Here is a 20,702-nt window from a genome sequence, read left to right as displayed (position 1 = left end):
CTCAGCAAATGCCATCTTGACAACAAGACATAATTAAGAAGTTGTATTGCATTGGGAGAGACCAGATACAAACCATCTGCAGACAGGTAGGGCAATCAATTATGCAAAGACTTGCTTGCAGTTTCAGGAAAATCCTGTCAGGTCAGCTTAAAGGTCAACCTCAAACAAAAAAGTCAAATTTCTTAATGAACTGAGAGCTTGGAAAAAATATTGCTGTCACAGCAACATAGAGTTTTCTATTTAAAACCATTTTAAAATGTTCTAATATGTATTCTTTTTTCAGATGGAAAATGGATGCCTCTAGTTAACGATAATGCTGAATTCTTATTCAGCTTTTGCATACAAATTGCAGAAAAAACGTGCGGATAGTACCTTGTCAGAAAGTACCAGGCAAGTTTAAAACTAATTAGGAAAGCACAATAGCAATTATCCCAACTCAGACTCAAACCTCTGGAATTTACAAGTATCCAAAGAACTGAGTCAGCCAACGGGGAGAGGAAAAGCAAGCAAGGGAGTGATTTGAGCTCTATTTAGTGGCGATTCGCAGAGGGAGCATCTACAAAACTGCCGGCTTGTAAATCGCTCCTGCTAGGGGCAAGCACAGCATGTGAGCCATCCTATTAAATACTTGCTTGAATTTTTAGAGTTTGAATCACAACCAAATGTGAACAATTAAGCTTAACGGAATTACGCTGAATGGAGAATTAGATAAGCAAAAGAGAGAGAAAAGTACAGAGCGAGGAGCTCTGTGGGATGAAGGCCAGCAAGAGCACAGATCTTGGAGGGAAAGGGAATAAAATGAGCTCCGTTTCTTTCTTTCCTTGTCTGACCTTGGGCAAGTCATTAGAAGTCTCTGCAGCCCTATTTACCCAGCCTATCGCATGGAAGTAAGGCCTTCATTAGAAAGTGTTTTGTCTTCTTACACCGCTGTGCACAGTAGATATTCTTATTTAAGATAAACTTTTACTTGAAACCCTGTAGAGACCTCTCTGCTGCCAGGCAGGACCGAAACCCAAACACCTCCCTCCAAAAAGATCAACTTACAGTCTAACAGAGCCAACAAAACAAACCTTCAAAGGCCATTTCCTGGGCCACAAAGGTTTGATTTGCTCCCTGGTGAAGGTGAGGCTGTCTCCGTGCGCTTTGCCCCTCGCAAGGAAGTGCCTTGCATTCCCATGTCCCAATTAGTCGGTGACAAATTGAGAAGGCAAACCCTTCTGAGCACCTCGCTCCTGTTTTGCGCTCTTGTTGGTGTACTCATGTTACACAGGGGCAGGATCAAGGCAGGAGCATGTGTGGAATGAGAACAACAACCTGCAAGATCATCCCATCATTAGAACTTGCTCAAAATTCTCAGCTTCTATGCTGCTGAATAAATATTCAACACAGGGCATCGTTAAAGCATCCCTCACATTCCTCCTGTTACACGGCATTTTATTTCTAATTAGCCACAAGTTTTTCCTGTGCACGTTGCTTCAAAACAAGAGCCAAGCTCTAACTAGTGAAAAGACACGTGGAGAGGGGGAGAAACAAGCAGCAGGTCAGCAGCAGCACCTTTCCTTCCAGCCTGGTTTCAGCAATGGATGAGCTTAGTCCTGCCTTTCTCAGCACACAGCTTTGCTGGGATGCCAGTCATGGTCTGCAGTATTCCTCCCTGACATCCCCACCTGTTGCTTTCTGCTGCCTGAGATGTCATTCCTCTCCCATTCCACCATGCACTTTGTTATCAGGATGAATGAATTCAGGCGTGAGTTGTTGCAGACTTCCTACCGACACATGAAAGGAACTGAAATTTTCACTGGAGAAATACTGCTCACTCTTTAAATTCTAATAAAGATTAATATTTCAATATATTTGCAATGAAGCTAGAAGAAAACAGTACTGAAATCTACAACTTTGATCATTAGCTCTTTATAATCCAATCAAAAACTTCAAACATAACAAAAATAAAATTTGTAAATCAAGCAAGAGAGTTTGCAGGAGAGACAGAAGCAACCCAAGCCACAGCAAAAGAAGTTGACGACAAAACTCCCTTGTCTTTCACAAGCAATCTGCTACTGGACCATGAAGATTCACATTCACATCATATTCCCAAATAACTGGTTTAATACTGTGATACAGCACACCCAGAACTTAACCTCTTCTGAAAGTATCTGACGTCAAATTCTCTCTGCCACCATGACTCCAGGATTAAGACAGGGGTCTCTAGCCTCACATTAACTTTGATGTGATTGCCCATCATCTTACTTAAATTGCATTAGATGAGGTGAGAATCAGATCCCAGGAGTCCCTAACACTGCAAACATCACCTCATCACCACTCAGCAGAGCTTTAGTTACTCTTTGATGCGTTAAGAACCATCGCGGCCAGACTTCATCGTTGTGCCACTGTGCTCTTACTATCTGATATGCAACTTTGAGTACACCGGCGCTCCATTCCCCTTCCAATCCAGCGAGGCTCAGGGAGAAAAAGTCAAAACTGTTCAAAGCCTCTGAAGTTTGGTTCTGCTAAGCTGCTTCCAAAAATGCTTCTGAGAAAACACACACACAGACTGATATTTCCCTGAGTACTGTCCCAGATTCTTTCCTTCACCACTCACATATTTTCCTCCTACTACAGAAAACGTGCTCTCTAAACACTTCATCTGTATCTTTGAAGTTAAAAACATAGCCTTCAGGCCAGTCTGCTCTTAGTTACTATTTTGAAGGATATAAAGTTCTTAGGGTAACAGAGTCATTACCGCTGTTATTCTTTATTCCCCCGGAGTGATTCCTTCATCTCTCACCTGCAATGGGGACAGACAGTCATTTTCTCAATGCATGTAATACTGACATCATTATCTTCCCCATCCCTCCCTGCACAGACTGAACTACTTGGGTGTGAAGCTGAAGTGGCTCCAGGGGCACCTCCCCCATCTTGCACGACAGGACTGCGTGCTATAATGATCTCAAGTTTTCTCTGTTGTGTCCTTTTCTCTTAGAGTACTCAAGATTTGTGGGATTTCCATGAAGCTCATCCCACGGCATGCTTTGGAAAAGGATAAATCCTAGCCTCCCTTGGGATGATGATCAAACTCATTGTGTCAGTAGACTGACAACACCAAGTTTTCCTGAAAGAAGAGGATGCATGGGATTTTTGTCCTGTTGCAGTAAAATCATCATTTTTGGTTCTCTAGGAACAAAACAGCTGCATACAGCTGCATGCAGCTAGAAGCTCCAGGATCTTTTGCAGCCAGAAATTCCCAGCGAGTCCACTAACACAGAGTTACAGTAACTGAGAACACAGCCCCTTACATCCCACCCCTGTTGGATCTCTATCACTGAGCAGCCACTGTGTGTGAAGCTCCTGCCTTGCTCTGCCTGGTGCTCCCGCCTCGTTAACCAGAGCGCACGGTTCTGGCTCATCCCACAGACCTCAGCTCTTCCTCCTGCTGCTAGTAGCTCTTGGAAATCTAAATTAATTCCCTGCAGCTACTGGCTAGGAAATGGGTGGAAAAAAGCTCAGTCAAATGTATTTGGCTTTTCTCATGAATTTGTAAGTGTCCCTAGTTGGACGGCCGTTTCCAGTTAATAAGCTCTGGGTAGTCTTCTTAAGTTATGTAACAAACTATTGGAAAAAGTAATTTGCTGCTTACATTCTTCATCCAATCACATACACAGGCACACACCATCTACTGCACTGCATTTTGATTAAAATACATATCAGAAGTCTTTGATCTACAGTTTCATTTTATGCTGGATTTTCATTTGTATTCAAAAACTGAGAAATACTTTAACCTTTCTGAAATGGATCGTGTTAAAATAAAGAAAGTTGATGAAAAGCATTAATTAACCTGCTTTTGTCTCATTATGAGTCTGTGTTTAACCTATAGGTCATCTCCCTTTTCAGCTGATGTATGGATTTGATCTTCAATGATGAGCTAAACAACCCAATCTTCTATTGATGACTGAGTCAACTTCTGAACTTCTTTGCTTTTCTTTTCTGCGTGGGAGAGGACAAGAAATTTCCTAAAAAGAAAGTGCTGAGCTTTGTAAGGCATTATTCTAAGCCATCCATTCCAGCTCCTGCTGTGCCTGAAGGTTGGCTGGAGGTTGCAGCACACGGAGCCAACAGGGAAGGTGGTGGGGTGGGAAGCAGGGAGAGCAATCTGCTGCATTTACCCGGAGCACACGTTCCACACTGATTTCACAAGCAGAATTTGATAGTCAAAATACCTGGAGTAGCTTCATAAGAATTGATATGTTTGTATCCCTGCTTTTAAAAATATAACTCTAATAACGCCAGAAATAATTCCAAAACTGGCAGGAGAGATGGGCCAGAGATCTATGCTTTTTAATATCAAGCTCTTCACTACGATGACTTTTATCACATTAATGCCTAAATCACACTGACTGTAAAACAGCCAAAATGAGGCAATTAGTAAGGCTTGTGACAGCCACAGAAAGTGAAACGCACAAGGTTTTCCATGAAAGCCAGATGGATATCTTCAATATATTTCTTATTGTCTGCTTGTGGTAATATGTTCAATTAAACCCAGTCAGTGCTACAGAAGACCATTTGAATTGCCTGAAAAAATTAATTGTCTGCTGCAAATTTAATGAAGCTTAACAGTTATATTGCGTTTACAAGTTTTATTTGTTATGATCAGTAAGTGCTTACAAGAAAAAAAAAAAAACAACAACTTCATTCAGCTGGCCCTAAGTGCAAACCACTGGTATTTGACGGTTCATTTCATTCACACGTATCTTTGCCATTTACTGGTTTTGGCCTTAGAAGATGTCCTACTTTTTTTTTCTTTCTCTCTCCCAGATAAGAAACAGAGCTCGTGGCACTGTTCATTCATGAATGGCTGAGTTAGGTCTCATTTGAAACACACGATGAGCTCCTTGCTGCTGCAGAAGGCAATTTTGTACGGGTATCATGCAATAACGTTTGCTGTGGTTTGCAATTGTAAATGAACTTGTAAGTCGCCTGAAACAATAAAGTACTTGATCATAACCCGTATCTGAAGTGCTTTAAAAGCTGCAAGGATCCTGAAATAAGACAGCATCTACCGGCCACCAAACCCACCAGTTTCTACCTGGAGCTCTTCTACCCAATGCTCATTAATGACCTCCAGCAAACCATGCCCAAAGCCTCACGGTGCCATGGTTGGGAAGAATGGATTCACGGCTCTCTCATTTACAAGCATGCTTTTCACGCAGTGACCTGGGTCATAATTTTACTTAAACCTAATAAAAGACCCTTAATTATGCCCTAGAAATAATTTGTTTCAGTGGAAATAGTCCAATTAGAGCAGAATATGTTCCTTTGCAATTTTACAGCCAAAGATTATAGCTTTCATTGTCAACTGTTAAGATCAAGCATTTTCTACCATATGTGAGCTAGAAGTCAAGAAAGGCTTTCAAATTGAGGAATAAGCTTTATTTCATAAACATAAGAATGTACCAACATGCCCTTTTGAATGAATTTTTGCTTTCATATGTCTGCAGTTCTCTCTAATCCTTTTTATTTATTTTCCTTACAAAACTCTAATATAGAGATTATGGAGAAAACCAGTGTTTTTTTACTTTTTTACTTTTTCTCCCTGACATTTCTTAGAACAACGTGTTAAGTCAGATAAGGAACATTCATATCTGGACCACAGATATGTGTGCAGCCATCACAAAAAAAAAAAAAAAGAAGAATTAACACAACTTCTGACTATTTCAGAGTTCTTTGTTTCGTGCATAAAATCTTGGCTTCGGTACCAGCCAAACACCCACTTGTGTGCTATCAAGGTTCATTCCAAAAGCCCATAATATATGGACAGCCCTAAAGAGCTGCTCTGGGATTATTATTTTTAAGCTTGCCTCTCTTTTATAAATTAAATATTTTGCCTTCAACACGAGGTGTCATTTAATGAGTTTCTTTCTAAACTCAAACAAGCCCTGGCTGCACTCTGGGAGGGCACTGGGCACTGAAGTAGAAAAAGGAGCACGAGAAACCCTACTTGATTGCACGTGTTAGCACATATCAGCTGTCTCTATTATGAAGTAATTAAGCCACAAACAACTCAAAGAAACCCTGCACTATGCACCACCAACAATGTTCAAAACACAGCTTATGAAATACGCCGCCACAGACAGATGGTCAGTCATTAGGAAGCAAAGTCTCTGCACTGCAGTGTACCTTTGGAGACAGAGGACTAAACTCTTGCCAGTTCCCTATGGACAGCACAACATTCATAATCTCTGAGGATGGAAAAAAAAATAGTTCTTCCTTATCTATTAAAACAATCCAAAGCACTACCAAATGCACTTTAGCCCCTTGGCTGCAAGGCAAACTATTTTCCAAACCACAGAGATCAATAACCATCAAGTTATGTTGAAACCCAGCAATCACAGATGGCAAGAGGAGCCAGAAGACCTCAGCGTCCCAACAGCACTATTTGTATAGTGCTGCACCCACACTGATGAGCACAGGGCTGCCTCTCAACTATGAGCCCAGCCTCTTCTACACTGGGTTTGAAGATAGTAACACTGAAGATTCTGAAAAGCCTTTCGATAACGGACCGAAGTTCACAGTATTTAATAAATCTATTCAATTTTAAAATGCAATGCACCAATTTGATGTCCGTACAAAGGAATATGCTTGGAATGGAAAATATGAAATGTTACAGAAAATGATGCCAACCCCCATGCTGGACAAAGTCAAGACAAGCAGACTATTCAAGTGTGAGGGAAAAAAATAACCTACTGACATTATCTTTGTATTATTTTTCTGCTAAAATGATATGGACACCAGCTAACAAAAATTCTCCTGCTTTTACTGCTTTGAGTCCTCCCATAACAGTCAAAGCGAGACAAGCTAATGGCAGGAGGAAAATGTTAAAAGTACATCATAATGAAACAGGCAAATAATACTGTCGGAACTTGCCCTTGTCAGAGATGTAAGTGTACAACCAGAACTGTGCTTCACTACCAGAGCAGAAATTACAGACCCTGCCAAGCACTCAACGGTGGTTCTCCCTGCCTCCACAGGAGCTGGGACATCTCTGCAGGAGCAGCCCCTGACCCCAGCCCCTCCTTGAGCTTCACGAGCTCAGAGCTCGTACTGCAGTCTTGAAATGAGCTTCCTATTTCAAAGCCAATTTATACAACGGCATTAACTACAAACCAACTCCTATTGCACAGTTTATACGCTTTGTCATGTAATCTCCTGGTGCTGAGGAAGGCTACAGCCCTGCTACGTGTTGGAAGAACCGAACATTTAGCCTCAAGTACAGTAAAAATGGCAAAAGAAAGATGGAAAATTCATATTTATGAGTGCTACGTACAAATACATGCCGTGTTTTACATAGCTCTGAAGGCCATCTGTGGGATTCTCCTCCATCCCTACAAATTCAATCCTGCTTTTTAATTTAAAGGTCAAACCCGACACGCAAATTTGCAAGATTTGAGGTCTCAGAGGCCAGAAGAGTTCTCACCGAGAGCAAACCCATGGAAGAAACCCAAAACACAAGCTCACAGGTTCGGGAAGCCACTGAGGCTCAGCAGCTCTGACAACAGCATGTTAATACACAGCCCTATGGGCACCCATCAGAATTTCATATTTTGTAAGCTGTCTAGTCATGCAGAATATGAATATTTATTCATCCCTCTCTGGTTGTTTGCCAGACGTTTATTTTAAGCTCCTTGGTTCTGGGGTAACAGACAGTCTCCTCCTCCTCCCATCCTTGCCCACACTGTCTGTGACACTGTTGGCATCTCTTGCTGAGAGAGGAAAAAAAATAAGAAAGAAAAACGAAGAGAAAGACCCTGCAATGTTAATGGGAGAACAGAAGAAAGCCGGAAAAAATGCCTTTCGACCTTCACAGTGTTCTACCCAATGACATAAGATGAGTTAGGAGAGAATATAAGCATATCTTAAGGTCAAAAAACTCATCAGCTGATAAATTAGTCTTTTTTACACCACAAAACAGAGTTAAAGTAAGATATTCAGTCATATTTCTGTCAAACCCTGCCCATGTTTTACTTAGGGCAGGGAAACTCAAGCATTGCAGTATAAAATAAGAGTATTTTACACAGTTCATTTGGAGTTCAGAATAGTTTCTGCTCTTTTATACTTTTTATGGGATAGTCTTTGAAATTGCATTTCTCTGTCTGCTGCTAATATCCACATCCTGGGCTTAAAAGTGTGTATTCTCTGCTTCATGCACACGTGTCACTTCCATTAATGCTAATGGAACCAAGTGAAAACGGAGCACTGAGGGAGAAAAAACCACTTGCTAATCCTCTGTAGCCCCACCATGAAGCACGGCGATGTGTGAACCATGCGAACACAAAGATCCCAAGCTACCAAGAACTCAAGTTACTGCCAGCTCCTCCGTACTAATGAGGAAGGACAAGGTGTGGATGACACAAGCATGACTCAGAGCAATGGGCAAACACGGACCTGTTCTCAACGACTGGATTCCAGGGTGCCAAATGCCATCGCAGCTACAGAGGAGCTGCAGAGCCAAGCTTGCGTGCGTGGGCATCTGGTGGCATGCGAGTGCAGCACAGTGGGACCCTCCTGCCTCTCTGTGCTCACCCCTCTGCTCCCAGCTCTGCTTTGGGGGAAGCAATTGCTGACCAACCCTTTGGTAACAGACACAGGATGCTGTATGCCCGTTGTCTCTGAGCATCGTTTTCATGGCTGTTTGCTACATGTTCCTCCTCAGGACAACACAAAACAAGAAAAGGCAGAATCAGCTCATATGGAAATGAGATCTGATTTTTACTGTGCTCTATTTTATTTTATTTTTTTGCAGGGACAGATGTGGGCATGGATAAGCGCCATGCAAGCTCTTCCAAACCTCCCTGACTGCAAACGTGACCACACAGCTAACAGAGAGGCAAACCTCCTGCCCTGGGATGACAGCTGCTGCTGTACTGCTGGCACCTGCAGCTCAGAATCACAAGGGGGTTCACCAGCTTTATCAGCACTTGCCTGACGTTACTTGCTCTGGCTGTAAAAAACACGGATTAAAACTTGCACTGAAACATTTTAAAGTATTCCCTATCCACCACTGAAATAATTGATGGGGAGACCCTCTAACCAAATGCTATCCATCAGTGCCAAAACACGGGAGAATGAAAACTGACAGCATCAGAGCTCCGTGATTGATTTATTGCTTTGCAATCAGTCTTTCCTGATGTGTTATCCAAGAGAGGTTTTCCCCCAAATAAGGAGAAGGAGAATTATTATAAGTGTAATAATCCATATACTCACTGCCTATAGTAATTCCTCAGACACAGGACTACTCATAAGCAGAGGACAAATGAATTTAAAACATTTGTCAGCATCACTCTGTTTAACAGATCATTACTTAAAACGTCTTTGTGAAACCTTACAAGTCCTGCCTTTAAAAAAACAACAGACGGAAAAATTCTGAGTACACACCAACAAACACCTGGAACTCCTGAGCTGCAGAACTGCATCCCCATGTGACACACAAGGCTGTGTGCAGCCAGAGAGCCCGGCTGCTGAAGGACCTGCGTTTCCCAGAGGCCCTCGTGTGACAGCAGCAAAGGAGCAGGCTGTGCCCAGCACTGGGTAGTGCTCACCCCAGAACATCACTGTTACCTTTCACAACCAAGCTGCCGGTGCTGCTCGCTGTCCCAAAGTGGTTGGTGGCCACGCAGGTGTAGCTCCCTGTGTCCGACTTGGTGACGTTGACAATTCGGAGGCTGCCGTCATCCAAAACGGTGATTCTGGAGAGACAATTGGGCACAGAACACACGTTACATTACATACATAGTTACGTTCACATACTGCTCTTCCCAGCCTGCATTAATTATTAACGGCTCGAACAGCTGACAGTCCGCTGAATGCTGCAGAGTGAGTTAAGCTGGCAGAAACCTCCGAGGACGCAATTCATAAATACTGAATGCATCATTTACATGAGTTTTCGGTGTCTTTACATGAGGGCAACTCTAATTTACACACACAGCTAGTGTAGGTTTTACGTGCTTTGGTGCCCGGCGCTCTCCAGGACAGCCCTGCAACACGCACTGTGTGGGCTGCAGCCAGAGACACACAAACCTGAGGGCTTTTCAATGAGGGTCCCAGTTTCCCCTCCACAAATCTGTACTCCTTGCCACCAAACGCTGTTACAGGCAACGCTAACCATCTCCTGGATGGTGGGAGGCAGGTGGGGATGGAGGATAACTCCTGATCCCTCCTCTCCCCTGCTTAGCACCACACCAGGGATGCTTCTGGGGGTCCCTGTGTTCTCACAATTAGCGCTATCTTTCATCCTGTTTTCTTGTGCTCTGCTTTAAGTCAGTGAAAGCAGAAAGCCTGATCTCCTGTAAATCCCATTCAACGTGAATGCCTTGAGCCCCGAGGAAGCGAGAACAGCGCTGTGTGGTCCCGCTGGGCTCAGGATGGCTCCATTATCAGAAGTGCCTTTGGCCAACATTACATTAAATCTGTGATTTGAAATGTGCAAAGAAAATTCTTTACCCAGGAGCTCTTGGGGAGCACAGCTGATGCCACACCAGTGCAGCAGGATCTGCCGCTGTGGAAGCAGCACAGGGGACAGCTACAGAACACCGTGCTGCTCAACCGCTGTAATACCTACCATTAGCCACCACTGTGCACATCATTAATCGCTGTAACATCAACCGAGTTCATTGCTGGTGACAGTGGCGGTACGCTGGAGGCTGTCACCATATCACTGCAAATGCACCCCCGTGGACAAAACCAACACGTTTCTCCCTGAGTTTCCAAGGATTCCTTACCTCCAGGACCATGAGATGGCCGGCTGCTGCAAACATAGGGCAAATGGGCACCGACACACACAGCATGCACCGCTGCTTTCTGCTCCTGCCCTGGATGAGCAGTGTGTCACACCTGCAGGCAGCCAATGTCCTGCACTCTGCACACAGCCACGTCCTTCCATCACCTCTTGCATTCCCAGCTAGAAAGCCTCTTTTTCCCATTTAGCACATAATTTCTGTCTGCTGTCTCCATAAGCAGGACTTTGCACCAACTTCATCTCTTTATTACTCAAAGCACTTCAGCATTCCCTTTATTACATTTTGGTCATTTTCTTTTTAATTAGTACTTTCTTACCTCGGTGTACAGCAACGACAGAAAATACAATTATTTGAAGACACCCAAAAATCATCTGCAGAACTGCGGGGAAACCTTCCCTCCAGCTTAATGTTGTCTCTCTTAGCAGAACACGTGGCTGTCTGCTCAGTGTCATGTCTTGGAGCACAATCTGTTTTCTGCCCTTCAGCCACTTTCAGACCTGCACTGAAAATCTCATATTAATTCCCACCTTCTCCTGCTCAATTATTTCCTAATGTAACTAATTTGAAAGAAAATGAAGAAGCCTTCCTGCATCCTTAATACCAGTCAAGCTCTGAGCAACTGGATTGAGAAATTAGGATGAAAGGAATCTAGCAGACAATGGCTGCAGGCATCACAGAAATGCTTGAGAGGTTCTGGCCAGGTGAGGAGCTGTGCAGAAGCCGGGCAGCACGTAGCAGCAAACCCCACTAGTTGTAACTCTCACGTGCTGCCATGGGGTGACACTGGGCAACTCTGGTATTGAGAAATAGCAGAAAGGAACAATGGGTGACTTCAGCTGTCTGCCACGCCACTTGAAAGCATGTATTTGGTGCTGTGTGTTCCTTTTTGGCCTGGTCCGAGTCCAGATGCAACCCTCAGAGAGCTGTCAGCCCATAGGGTGGATGCCAGCCCAAAGGACACCCATCCCCACCAGCACAGGAACAAAGCAGGCTCCTACAAGCAGCAGCCAGCACAATGAGTGGGGACTCCAGGGACACAGCTTCATGCAGGGCAGTGATAGAGTCAGAGAGACACAGAATCACCAAGGTTGGAAAAGACCTCAAAGGTCCTCCAGTCCAACCATCCACACATCACCAGCAGCTCCCACTAAACCACGGCCCTCTGTACGACATCAGAACATTTCTTGAACGCCTCCAGGGATGGGACTCCAGCACCTCACTGGGCAGCCCATTCCAGCACCTGAGCAGTCAGTGCCTTCTGTCACACCACACTCTCCTGATGAGTACAAACAGATCTGCTTTAAAAAATATGATAGCTTGTCTCTTTACAACAATGGCGCAGATTGAGGGAGAGGAGGACAGTGCAGGATGCTCCCAAACCACCATCCTGGCCTCTCCCTGACCTGCTTTAGCAGCAGCACAACAGCAGACCAGCTGGCAGAAACCAGGGGCAGGGGTTATATTTCACACGTCAATAACAGTGATATTAATAGAAGTTTCTCAACTGGCTTATAGGTCTCCAAATTGTTGCAGTCAGTAGCATTCACTATTGTAATTTATTTTTGCAGGAGTCCAGTGACATGTATTTGCTTCTGTAGCAGTTGCTCCAGCTCAATAATTGGAAGAGAGTAGTATATAGCTACTTGTCTCTTATCTTCACCACTGTGTTGGCACAAATCAATGCACGTATTACATTAAATGTGCACTGGAGCACAGAACTTGCCATGCTGGCCTCTAGTGCAGGAACCTGGGCAGCAGTAGACCAGCAGCTCCCAAGGAATTACTTACTGCTGTTATCAATTTCAGGTCTTCAGAAAAAACAGTGCCTTTCTGAAGGCTGAAGGTGCCCTTGGCGGGCATTAAAATTCAATTCAATATAAAGGACAGAAACAAGCTCAGCAAGATGCTCCAGCCCAAGAAGGACCACACTGTGCTGGCCTTGCCCTGCCAGCCTGTGCACTTGCTCCCTCAGCATTCTGCCATCTCAAAAAATCTGTACTGTGGACTGTATTTCCCTACAGTTGAGATTTTATTTTTATTTCATTTTATCCACGTGGCTGAAAACTGTTTACAGGATCATCTCCTCCATGAGTAATTTTAACTGTACCTGTGGATAAAACTAGCTTTAATTTCAAACTTTAGTATCTTTTCTATCTTTCTGCTGCTATTGGTTTCCCATTAAGTGCCTATTTACATTCCCAGTGTTAAATAGTTGTAGTTTACATGGACCGGATTGTTGTAGGGACGACCTCAGGATGAGGTCAGTAAATCATGGGGAGACTGTGCTGTTTCCTTCCACCTCTAAGCAGAAAGCCACGGCTGGTTAGGTTTATCATCTGATAACACAACACTGCAAAGCTGAGACTTGCACTGAGTTCTCCAAAGCCACTCCCCAGTGGATCTCCAAGCACAATGAATTCTGGTTGATAACTAATTGACTCCATGCTCATTCCTGCCAATGACCAGCATCAAGAATGACAAATAATTGTGCAAGTTAATTGTTGGCTTTTTTTTTTTTTTTAAACAAATCAGACCATTAAAATCCTATTGTGAGTCACAGGCTAGGAGGCCTTATGGTTATGTGGCTCATTTTGCTGAAGGTGCTTTCCTACATGGAGTGTTTTGCCCCTTACTTCTAATCCAACGCGATGGAAGACAGCGAGTAATTATTTTAATACTTTGGAATTTGTTACAGTTTGTTGAGAAAGTAGGAATGACTGTCTCTGATTTTACTACTTCACAATTCCTTTGCAGACATATTTTCATTAAGAGGCAGGAAAGGCTCATTTCAGGCCATTGAAAGTTCTCAAACTGCTAATTGGCTTGAAAGCAAACATCCCTTGATCAACCACTTCTAGCAGTTTGGTTGAACAAGCCCTTCTAAGACACAAAGTTCAAATTAAATGACGCACTACACCACACACTTTCTTTCTTCTTATCTGAAATATACCCTCAAAAAGTTTTCTAGAAAGATGGCTAGGAAGACTTAAAATAAAGCACATTTCCCATAGACACACGTTACTGCAGAATAAAGTGTTGGCTGCTGAGTACACACCTCTCTGAACCACTCCAAACCAAAAGGAGCTATTGACTTGCTATTGAGTGCTCTGGGTTCCCTGCCACTACTAACCACAGTAGCAGTAAGAGGAACTAATAAAGCAGATCTGTTCTTGTACAGATTGGTGCCACTGACAACTGGCACTCAGTCACTGCTACCAGCACAGAATAAACAAAGAGAAAAATATCAACTTGGAAAAATAATGGTATAACACATTTTAGCACTCTCATATAACAAGGAGTCACCTATTTTGAACATATCATGGCATTTGTAAGAAAGAATCTGTTGATTCGCGTTGTCAACTGAGATTTCAGATCCACGGAGAGCAGAATCTGATCTGAAATCAGGAGATGAAAGGACTGCTTGTTTTCTAAAACAAAGGTTTGTGCTCTTCCCCAGGAAGAACTGATCTTGTCTTTTGTTTTTTTAATACTCTTCTGGGGACAAAGGACCTTTAAAATTGCTGAAAACATTCCCCCCTAGCCTTTCTTGCCTTGTTTTCACCATCGCAGCAGCAAATGGAAAAACTTGCAAGCTGAGCACTTTATATTACCCTAAAAAAGGCTTTTGCAGAATGGGCAGGCACAGTTTTCACAACGGCCTCTTGCCCATGCCCTGTGCTAGCTCTGCAGGAATGGAGGTGTCTCACGCCATTTGTTAGGTTGGTTGGTGTGAGCCCAGAAAACTACAAGACAGAGATAGGTGCATCTTTCTGGATGAAAAATACCTAACCATTGTGCAGAGAGGTGCTGTGCTCAGGCATCCACCCAAGGTCATGAGGAAAGGACAGCTCTGGGATCACGGCCACATCTGCACAAAGCTCCTCCTGGATCAACACGCTGCTACCGACTTGCCCAGTGTTTCCAACTGGAGGAGACCAGGCAGACCTGGAGCAGTACAAAGAGAACATCAGTGCACAATCACTTGATCTACTCTCCTCTATTTGCCAACAGTGATACCTCTGCCATATTGGTTCAGTGACCCATCAGCCACCTCCAGCCTGAATCGAGCACAGCAGATCCAATTCATGGAGCTCACCGCAGCACTTCTCACTGCTGGGCAGAACTCCCAGGAGTAGAAAGATACTTCTCAGTGAGTAACGTGCATTCAGTGATAACACGTCCCAGTGAGATCAGTAAGAGTTTTATCACTGACTTAGTAAAAACAAGATCAAGCCTTTGTTTGAAATAGGAATAATGTGTGAAAACTGCAGAACTCCCTGAGCACATAATAAAACAGCTCATCAGTAATTACCTCCAGCCTAGCTCCAAGGAAATCCGACTTTTGGCTGTCTGACTGCATCCCTTACCTCTACACAAACTGCTGCTCAGGTCAGCCCTCTGCTGCAGTAGAGCACTTGCTTAAAAACCTCAGCCCTGCTGCCTTTACTGTAACACCTTCTCTATGTGCGTTCAGGAAGCAAAGAGACCAGCAGTGCAGAGCCAGGGATGAATAACCCCCATCCATGCCTGGCCAGCACCAGGTGTGAGCCTCGGCAGGGTAAGCGGTGTGCTCGGGGGCTAACCTCCTCACAGTGAATTATTTACTCACTCATAGAGTCCCTGCATCACCGACAGAAGATTTGCACCAGACAGATGACGCCGCAGGTATCCCTCAATATATTCTTGTCAGCATGCCCTCTATTTTTCTCTTCAGCAGGTGGAAATGTGGAATATGAATGGACGACAGAGGCAGTGCATACAGCAGGCTGTGTGACAGTGGTGGTTCTCCTCCCAGGGGACAGGGCAGCAGAACTGCTGGACTGCAGCATACAGATAAATTCTTTCTTGGGAGCAAAGTACTCATAAGTGACTTTTTTTTTATTTTTTAATCTCACATGGTTTTATTTGCTCTGCTGAAATGAAGCAAGGTATGTTGCTTCTTATCTGATCACTTCAGCATTTTAATTTATGAAATACAAGCATAACTACACTTGCTTTCACTGTTGATTAAACACAGACATCCGAAATATTTCATGCTTCACCAAGTGAATATTTTTAATTTTTTTCCCCCCAGGAAACAATGCTTAGGATGTCCTATCCTTATTCTATTACAGGGAGAGAAGATGTCTTAGAGCAAGCATTTAAATGAATGTCAGCTGGAAGAAATACACACAGAGTGCAATTTGAGATAAAACTACCATTGATTCCTTCATGTACAGCCTTTGTGGCAGTAGTTGACGTGACTATTGAAAAGGGACTGTGGTGCCAGAGTTCTTCTAAGAGATAATCCGTCTTCTGAGAGAAGATTTAGGTTAAAGGCACCTGTGAGAAACAGTGCATTTCAGCCTACATGATGAATGGCTCATTGTCCTTCCTCTGATCTGGGGCTGGAAGCAGAGGAGGAGGGGAAAGGCAAGAGACAGCCTGGCCTTGATTCTCAGCAACGTGTTTGCTCAGCCATTACCTGCTGTTCATAGGCAGGAACATGGAGAGCATGTTTTAGCCTAACAGCAACTTTGCTTTATGCCAAAACTCTACTGCAAGTGTAAACGATTCCAGGCAATTGCATTATTTATCTAATTATTTCTGTTTCTACTGCATGCCTTTGTAGCAGTTTACCTTCTTAATAATACTTCCCATGCAATGAAGCAGTGACTAGGATTATTAAAATGATCTCATAACGGCACTATTACCCACTAGGCTCTTTCAGAAAACATGGAGAGATTTAGAAATGCTCCCAGGCCTGGATGTACATCCTGTCTGCAGGGAGGATTTACTGCTCCCAGCCCTCCCTGAGCCAAGGCACCACTCACCACCACCTGCCCATCACCATGAAGGATGGGCTGCCTCGCTCCCCTGCTAATAACTCCACAGCCATGGGCTGCCCTCGTGAGTGTGACTACAACCTTTGTGCTGTGTAAATAAATAACAGTAAGGTTAGATCTGTCTGCTGTATAACATTAACTCCCATTAAAGAAGGCACAGAGGTCAACGTGGACACCGCAGATCTCCATTCAAACCTGTGATGGCCTCTGGCATGCACAGGGAGAGAGGACAGGAGGAGAGCCCTGATCCCGAATCTTCAGGCCACCCAAGATGTCCCTCCATGCATCCACAACACCATCTCCCAAGGTTGGCCTTCACCTAAGAAAGCACATAGAGCAGCTCTAATTCCGGACGCTTCCGCACAACTGGAATTGGTGTGAAATGGACAGAATGTTTGTGGGAATGGCATCACAGGGATTTTTATTTGACCATCCATCTAAACCCATAAATGGTACTGACTGCCACACGATGCAGGCAGCCTTGTAATGCTATGCAACTTCTTGTCCTGGACCTGTTAAGTTTTGATTTACGTTACCACCAACATCTGCTGTGGTACTTATTTGTCTATAACTACTTGTCTTTTCATGGTTCACAGAAAAGTCTGAACTAATTTGGAGCCTCAGTCAAAGCCCATTTAATTTAGTACATGTCTTTCTCTTGGTGAAAGCAGGCATTAGATAAGGCCTTACTTATCCATGACAACTGGCAGCTCTCTTAACAGCAAACTCACTATAATTAATTTTCAGGTAAGAACTGTATTTGCTCAGAATAAACCAAGGTAAAAACCTGTTCCATTTAATTCAATAGAAAAGTTCCCAGCAGCTTTCTTGGAAATGCATCTTACGTGGAATGACAGAGGCTGAGATGAAGTGTTTGAACTGAGGCAGTGTGTGGCCCAACATGGGATGGCCAAGGCCTTTGTCCTGAGTGCTCTTCATCCCTAAGAGAGGATGCACCACAAACTCATTGAACTCAGTGTAAACCAGTCACCAAAGTCATCCTAACACTCAGCCATCCGAAGTTCTTCCTGCAATTTTCTTTCTCAACAAACTGTTTATCTGCAATGACGGAGCAGTCCAGATAAATAACACAGTACTCAGAACACATTAATGACTACCAACACAAAAGCTGTGCTTTGTCATCATCCTCCTTTTTGCCTGGGAATTTTTAGGACAAGTCTGGAACTGATGAAATCCTATTCTGAAGGAGTGAATAGGAAAGAAAGGAGCATTTACAGCTATTAGACATCATGTAAATTGTTTAGAGAAGCCTAGGGTCATAATTCAGATATAAAAGTATCCCTGGGTTATCTAAGAACAGTTCTCTACAAAATGTCTTTCTTAAGGGATGATGATAACAGGAAGAAACAAATGAAAACCAAACACAAACACGGCTAGGGACCCTGAAGCAAAAGAGTAGGCTGTCATGAATTTCAAAGAATAGAAACCTTTTGTCTTTCCGCTCTTTTTTCATTGTACACAAAATTAAAATAAATACAGCAAGAGCAAACGTGTCATGAAAATAAATATTTGAGGAAGCAGATCCGAGCAAAGCAAAGCAAAGCTCATTTTTACAGCTTTCATTCCTCAGACATGAGGCAATAATTTGAGCTGCATGGGAAGACTGCAAGTCTGGAGGGTCCAATGGTGCAGAGCGCCAATTTCCCATTGATTTGGTGAGAAATGAAGACCAATCCCCACAGGAATCCCCTTTTAAGTGAGGCCCTTTAGCCTCACAGTTTATTTTTGCAGACTAAGCTGTCCATTTGTCACAAAACACAAGAGCAGCACCAGCAAGAAGGGGTTTTGGTGCTCAGTGCAGCGAGTTCTGAGTGCAAACACTTGGCATAGAGTGGCCTCTCCCCTTCCCGAGGCAGCTCATTGCTGGCTTGGGTAGAGGGGCAAAGCACTCTTGCAAACCACCCCGTGGAAGGCTAAGACATCTGCACACAACTGTCTGTCCAGACACACAGCTCCTCACCAAGAAATGTCGCGCCCAGTACCAAGGGAAACCTTGCATAAGGAAGCAGCAGGTGCTTCAGAGCTGCTACTCAATTCAGCCTACCTAACGCTCAGTGAAATATTTGCTATGCTCATCCTTCCACGGCAGCGATTAGAGCCCAGAGGCACAGAGATTGAGCGGCTTCTCCCAGCCAACAGGGAGAGAAAGCAGCAGGCTGAAAGCGCTGCCTCCATCATCCTCACCAACAGCTCCCTCCCAAGGAGGACAACCCATCACCCTCTACCTACAGCAAATGCTCCAGAGTTCTGGCAAACAGAACCATTAAACTCAACCGAAGCTCAGAAAAAAAATTCTCTTATGAGAAAAAAAAAAAAAAAAATCTGCACAAGATTTTCCGTGCATCAGTTGCTGACACAAACCATTTCTGGAAGCATTCGCGAGATTAGAGCAGAAGCAGTAAATGCGCTCTCAGCTTATTCGCTCCAGCTGATACCATCTGAATGGATGCCCAAAGGCACAGTCTTTCAAAGATAACATGTCTTTTCCTCTCATTTCAACAAAAAATGCCCACAGTACAAAGATAAATTACCCACTCCACTTGTAATTGGCATTAACGTAGACTTGCAAGATCCAACGATGTACTTATGTCACTTAAAAATGATGTTTAAATAATCATCAAAAACATCACCAAGTCTGGTAGGATGCCTAAAAAGTTCATTAGAAATCTCTCACTTCCCCCAGCGGACATATAATTATTTCCTTGGATTTTAAGCATGTATTTCTTAAAATGTAGCCTTAACTGTAAAATTATTATCTTCTTACCACTAATTATGAAAACGTCCAAGAGAAGAAATATTTTATAATATATCTCACTTCAAAACGCTCTGTGCTCCGCAGGACTTGGGGAAGGGCTGGTGGGTGCTTCTGTCACTTCTCCTGCAACCCCCTGCAAACAAGGCTCTGCTACTAAAATAAGGAAACGTAAGGCAAAAGCCTGCTGACTTCTCCAGACACAGCGGGCCCCACCAATGCCATGAGGTTGGCTGCACTGTGGTCACCCTGTGGTGACACTGCTGTCCTACACAGCACCCCCAGTGAAAGTGGTCTGCTGGGGGAACAGCAACAGCTTCTGGTGCTGCAGAGCAAATAAATATGCATGTTTTAGGGATCAGCCTAATTAGGGTTATGTCTTTAGACATAAGAAATAAAATGGCATTAAATTGTGCCCGAGAAACAACACTTCTCAGATAACACTTTTCTCGAAACATCTGCACAAGAGCAGAGGGGAGAAGGCAATGCAACAAAAGGGATTGGCATGGCCAACAGATCAGCACTGAAGTTAAACCATTGGAAGGCTGGCAGAGTGAGTCTGAGGGCTTCCTTAGGCCCTCTGACCACCAAATCAAGTGGTTTCCTGGCTCATCTTAATTCTCTTCTTGAAGAAAATTGGTTAATGCAAGTCCACGCCAGTTGTCTTGGCACTGCAGTGAAGTAAAGCCATCTTCTGCCATTGTCTTTGAAAAGTAAGATGAATGCCGCTCTGTCGACTCAAACTTCAAAAAGCTATTTGCAGAATGTCATTTTTCATTGCGCCTAGGCAGGATGTAATGAAAAACCGACACGTTATTGATGGTTTGGTTACCTGTCTGCCTTAAAGAAATTGCACAGGTGCTGTATTTAGAAAAAAAAAAAGAAAAAGAAGACAGTCAACACAATTAATGCAAAACAATGATAGGAAGCATCCTTTGAGGTTTTATTTTCTGCTGAAGTGTCACCAGACTGCACACCCAAAAGCCACGGCTGGCAATTCGTCTCTCGAGTAATCAGGATAAAAATAACACCATGGTTTGTACCCTGGCACCAGACGGGAAAAGATGTGCCCTCTGTCCTACTGCCATTTTCTTTCTGGCTGTTTAAAGCAATTAGCTACTAATTAGGAAGTCTGAAGCAACAAATAAAAAATGGGAATTAATACAATTTTCAAAACTCAAGACACACTGACAGTAAGAGAAAAGCCGTTTTCTTTCCTTTTCCTGACTTCGTAACTTTTCTTTCTCAAAACAGAATAGCACCAAAAGAAATATGCAAAAGTGTGTTACACAGATAACAGCTGATCTGACTGCTCTG

General features: G+C 43.6%; 1 protein-coding gene across 1 annotated transcript in view; it reads right to left on the bottom strand.

Annotated features, from left to right (window-relative positions):
* CNTN4 (contactin 4) overlaps nt 1-20,702 on the bottom strand; it is a 222,956-nt gene that overhangs the window by 18,471 nt on the left and 183,783 nt on the right. Inside the window, exon 13 of the mRNA XM_010718751.3 lies at nt 9,610-9,737. Within this exon, the coding sequence (XP_010717053.1) occupies nt 9,610-9,737 (128 nt within the window). The remainder of the gene's footprint in view (nt 1-9,609; nt 9,738-20,702) is intronic.

The sequence above is a fragment of the Meleagris gallopavo genome, chromosome 14 (assembly GCF_000146605.3).
Source record: "Meleagris gallopavo isolate NT-WF06-2002-E0010 breed Aviagen turkey brand Nicholas breeding stock chromosome 14, Turkey_5.1, whole genome shotgun sequence".
NCBI classification, from domain to species: domain Eukaryota; kingdom Metazoa; phylum Chordata; class Aves; order Galliformes; family Phasianidae; genus Meleagris; species Meleagris gallopavo.
The sequence above is the reverse complement of the archived record's forward strand: the minus strand, read 5'-3'. Positions and strand labels throughout refer to the sequence as shown.